Here is a 3877-nt window from a genome sequence, read left to right as displayed (position 1 = left end):
GAGTGGGTATAACAGTATAACAGGATCTGAAATTTGTTACAAATGTATTTTCATGTAGCCTATTTAACAAATGGTCGGTATAAAGAGAGGTTCTCTAATTTTCAGAAAATGTTGATATTCAAGCTTTCAATTCAATCTTCCTTTCATGATTGTGCAATTTTCTAGCTAACTAGCTAGCTAGCTAAATAAATAAATAAATAAACAAACAAACAAACAAACATTTAAACTACCAGCATTAAGAACACAGATTCAAATACAAATTCAAAAAACATATTTTTTTTAATCCAAGGTTGCAATTTTAGCTTAAATAAGGTAGGGACTAGCTATCGTTTGAGATCAAATGTTCGTTTGTAGGATAAACTTGACATAAATTAACAAACAACATTTTTTTTATTTATTTTAAAATAATAATAATTTGGATAACAGGTTGAATGGCCGAGCTTGACGAAAATCTTAGTAATTAAAATTTGTAAAGCTTTTAAAGTATTTTATACAATGAATTTATATGAATTAAACATATTACGCAATTGTTGTACGATTTTATTTTGAATTTAGAAAATCAAGAACCTAAGACAACAGTTTTTCAAACATATCTACATTGGATGTCTTTGCTACATTCAACTCAAACCTTCTCTGATCAAACATTTATTATTATATTTTTAACAAAAACCCGCTAGGGTGTGGTAATACAATTGGACCAATTGAATCGGCGAATGTACCTTATTAATATTACATAAGATGAGTAACGCAATAAATTAAGCAAATGTTTAAAACACCAATGATTGAGCTCGCTACGTGACCTCTATATTAATATTCATGAGCTCCTCGCCGCCACGCCTCCGCAGTGGTCTTCCTGTGGTTGTGTTGTCTGCGTCCTATTGGGCAGACGCATCTTGGCCGTCGTCACACATTACAAATTTTCACTTTACGCGTAAAATATTATTAAAACATGTCGTCTTTGTATAAGCCGTTTTCTGTTTCGGAAGGGCCGTGCAAAGATGCGATACTGAGACAAGGATGCACGCCGCTACAGCATCCTGCAGCGCTGACCCGGATTCCCTCCGCCGGCGGGGGCTCGACGCGCACTTTTACCCCAATTCCTAACATTTATCCAGGCCAGAGGAATCTAGCGGCCGCAGCAATCGGAGGGAGAAAAATCACCCATCCGTGGAAGGCTATTCTTGCAGGTAAGTGCGTACTGTGTTTGTGTTAGAAGCACACAAGCGCCAATGTTTTGGTGGATCACGCTATACCCTATTATGTGCGAGACCACAACAACAGTCATGTGTGATTACGGATCAAATGTCTCCCATTTATAACCCCTCCAGTCTGCCATTACTGTGAAACTCACTGTCAGTTCATGACCTGCATGTCTTTGTTTAGTCAACCAAATGGTAGCTTCCGTGCTTCCAGTCATGTATTGACATGTATCTCATGTATTCTACAGTGTTGGACACTTGAAACAGTGTGCCAATACTAACATAAACTAATATAAATGTCAGTTTAACTACTTAATCATATTCCAACATTATTACTTTAACAACAAACACTTTTTTGGTTGCTTTGTTCAAACATTTGTGTGTTAAACAACCAAGCAGAACAAAATGACCTTGTATGAAACTGACTTGTTCTTGATGGAAGTTAAAACAGCTGTATCACATAGATTGCCTCTGATGTCAGTGAATGTAATTTAGATGCACTTTATTTACTGATGATATTATTTTTTACCCAGGTGGCATTGCAGGAGGCATTGAGATCTGCATCACATTTCCAACAGAGTATGTGAAGACCCAGCTACAATTAGATGAAAGAGCAAATCCTCCACGGTACCGAGGCATAGGTGAGGACGACGACTGTTATTAAAGCAATAGCTCACCCCATAATTACAATTTTCCGAAAATGTACTGCCTTTAGGCTGTCCAGGATGTAGATGAGATCATTTCTTTGTCAGAACAGAGTTGTAAAAAATAAAAAAACAACTAAGAAGTTTGAAACTTAAAAAATCTGTTTATTCAGGTTAAAATACGGGTCCTGAATGTATATTATTGCTTCCTATGGTGAAAAACTTGTCTTGTCCGAATCAGGAGAGAAATATGCACAGATCAAGCACTGTTTACAAGTGAAAACAGTTTTAAACAATGCGTTAGTGGATTTTGATGCAAGAAGAGTTATTATGGATTATGGACTGATATTTTGGCCATAAGCATCAGTTTAAAAATAAAGTGCTTTGATAGATTTGTTTCTTAAAAACACGCAGCTTTTCACTTCACAAGACATTAATTGATGGACTGGAGTTGTGTGGATTATTATGACGTTTTTATCAGATATTTGAATTCTCATTCAGACAGCACCCGTTCACTGCAGAGGATTCATTGGTGAGCAAGTGATGTAATGCTAAATTTCTCCAAATTGGTTCAGATGAAGAAACAAACTCATGTAGGCCTACATGTTGGAGTAAATTTTCAGCATTTTTTATTTTTGGGTGAGCTATTCTTTAACTATATGAATGAACAAAATATGTGAATGTTTAAATGAAATGCGTAACCTGGATTTTTGCACAGGTGACTGTGTTAAGCTGACGGTGCAGGATCATGGGTTGAGAGGTCTATACAGAGGACTTAGTTCACTGCTTTATGGATCCATCCCGAAATCTGCAGTACGGTAAGAAACGTTGGTCTTTAAGTGTTTAATCTTAAATAGTGTCTCTGTTGCTGACACACTTCATTTTGACATTATGGCAGGTTTGGGACATTTGAGGTTCTTAGTAACCCGATGAGGGATGCCACGGGGCGGCTTGACAATAAAGGCAGTTTGCTGTGTGGGCTTGGAGCGGGAATCGCAGAGGCAGTGTTGGTGGTCTGTCCAATGGAGACAGTCAAGGTAGGACTGTTACTGGTTGTCTTAGTTGTACATCAAAAGAATATATCACCTTAAAGCGATAGTTCACCACAAGTTGGTCCCCACTGACTTGCATAGTTTTTTTTTTTTTCTCTCCATACTATGGAAGTCAATTGGGGACCAGCAACTGAAGGTGAACTATCCCTTTAACTAGTCCTCTGTAATGTACATTCTCACTCAAAATATGTCCTGTTTGTATTATTTTAAGGTGAAATTCATTCATGACCAGTGCTCTCTGAGGCCACGCTATCAAGGGTTCTTCCATGGTGTACGGGAAATAATTAGAGATCAAGGTACTAAAATGAAATCACTACAATTTACTTATTCATAGAAAATTTAATGGAAGTAATAGCATATATCAACATGTGGGCCACAAAATGAAAAAACAACAACAAAAAAAAGAGTTTGTGAAAAATTAAATATAAAAGAACATAATAAAATGAGTAAAATTGTAATAAAATTTTTCAAAATAAAATATAGAATTAGTTAAAATATAAAATAAAATGTTAAAATTTTTATAATCGTGCCTAATAGTATATTTATTCTATGTTTGTAGGTGTCCGAGGGACGTATCAAGGACTGACTGCTACACTTCTGAAGCAGGGCAGCAACCAGGCTATACGCTTTTATGTTATGAACTTGTTGCGCAACTGGTACAAAGGTGAGGATGTGATAACTGTCCTTCATTTGACAGTAATACTTTGAAATTAATTGATTTTAATATTGCCGTTCAACAAAATGATTATCTTGTCTTTTTCTTCAGGCGATGACCCCAGACGTGACATGCATCTGCTAGTTACAGCGTTGTTCGGAGCAACAGCCGGGGCAGCGAGTGTTTTTGGGAACACGCCACTTGATGTGGTGAAGACTCGAATGCAGGTCAGCAGAGATTGATGCTTATTATTTATTAAATAATTAAAATGAATATATTTATTAATTTTTAAAGAAAATGTCATTAAATACCACTCGTAGATATATT

At 36.2% G+C, this 3877-nt stretch overlaps 1 protein-coding gene across 1 annotated transcript; it reads left to right on the top strand.

Annotated features, from left to right (window-relative positions):
- The first annotated feature begins 840 nt into the window (after positions 1-840).
- LOC107702792 (tricarboxylate transport protein, mitochondrial-like) lies at positions 841-3823 on the top strand. Its single transcript, XM_016505208.1, has 7 exons — positions 841-1187; positions 1733-1840; positions 2562-2661; positions 2742-2880; positions 3107-3191; positions 3455-3559; positions 3662-3823. The coding sequence occupies exons 1-7, from the start codon at positions 950-952 to the stop codon at positions 3790-3792; spliced, it is 906 nt and encodes a 301-aa protein (XP_016360694.1). The 5' UTR covers positions 841-949; the 3' UTR covers positions 3793-3823.
- Positions 3824-3877: the final 54 nt, after the last annotated feature.

This window comes from Sinocyclocheilus anshuiensis, unplaced genomic scaffold (genome assembly GCF_001515605.1).
Source record: "Sinocyclocheilus anshuiensis isolate Anshui unplaced genomic scaffold, SAMN03320099.WGS_v1.1 scaffold1035, whole genome shotgun sequence".
Lineage (NCBI taxonomy): Eukaryota > Metazoa > Chordata > Actinopteri > Cypriniformes > Cyprinidae > Sinocyclocheilus > Sinocyclocheilus anshuiensis.
Note: the sequence above shows the minus strand (reverse complement) of the source record. Positions and strands in the feature narration are given on the sequence as shown.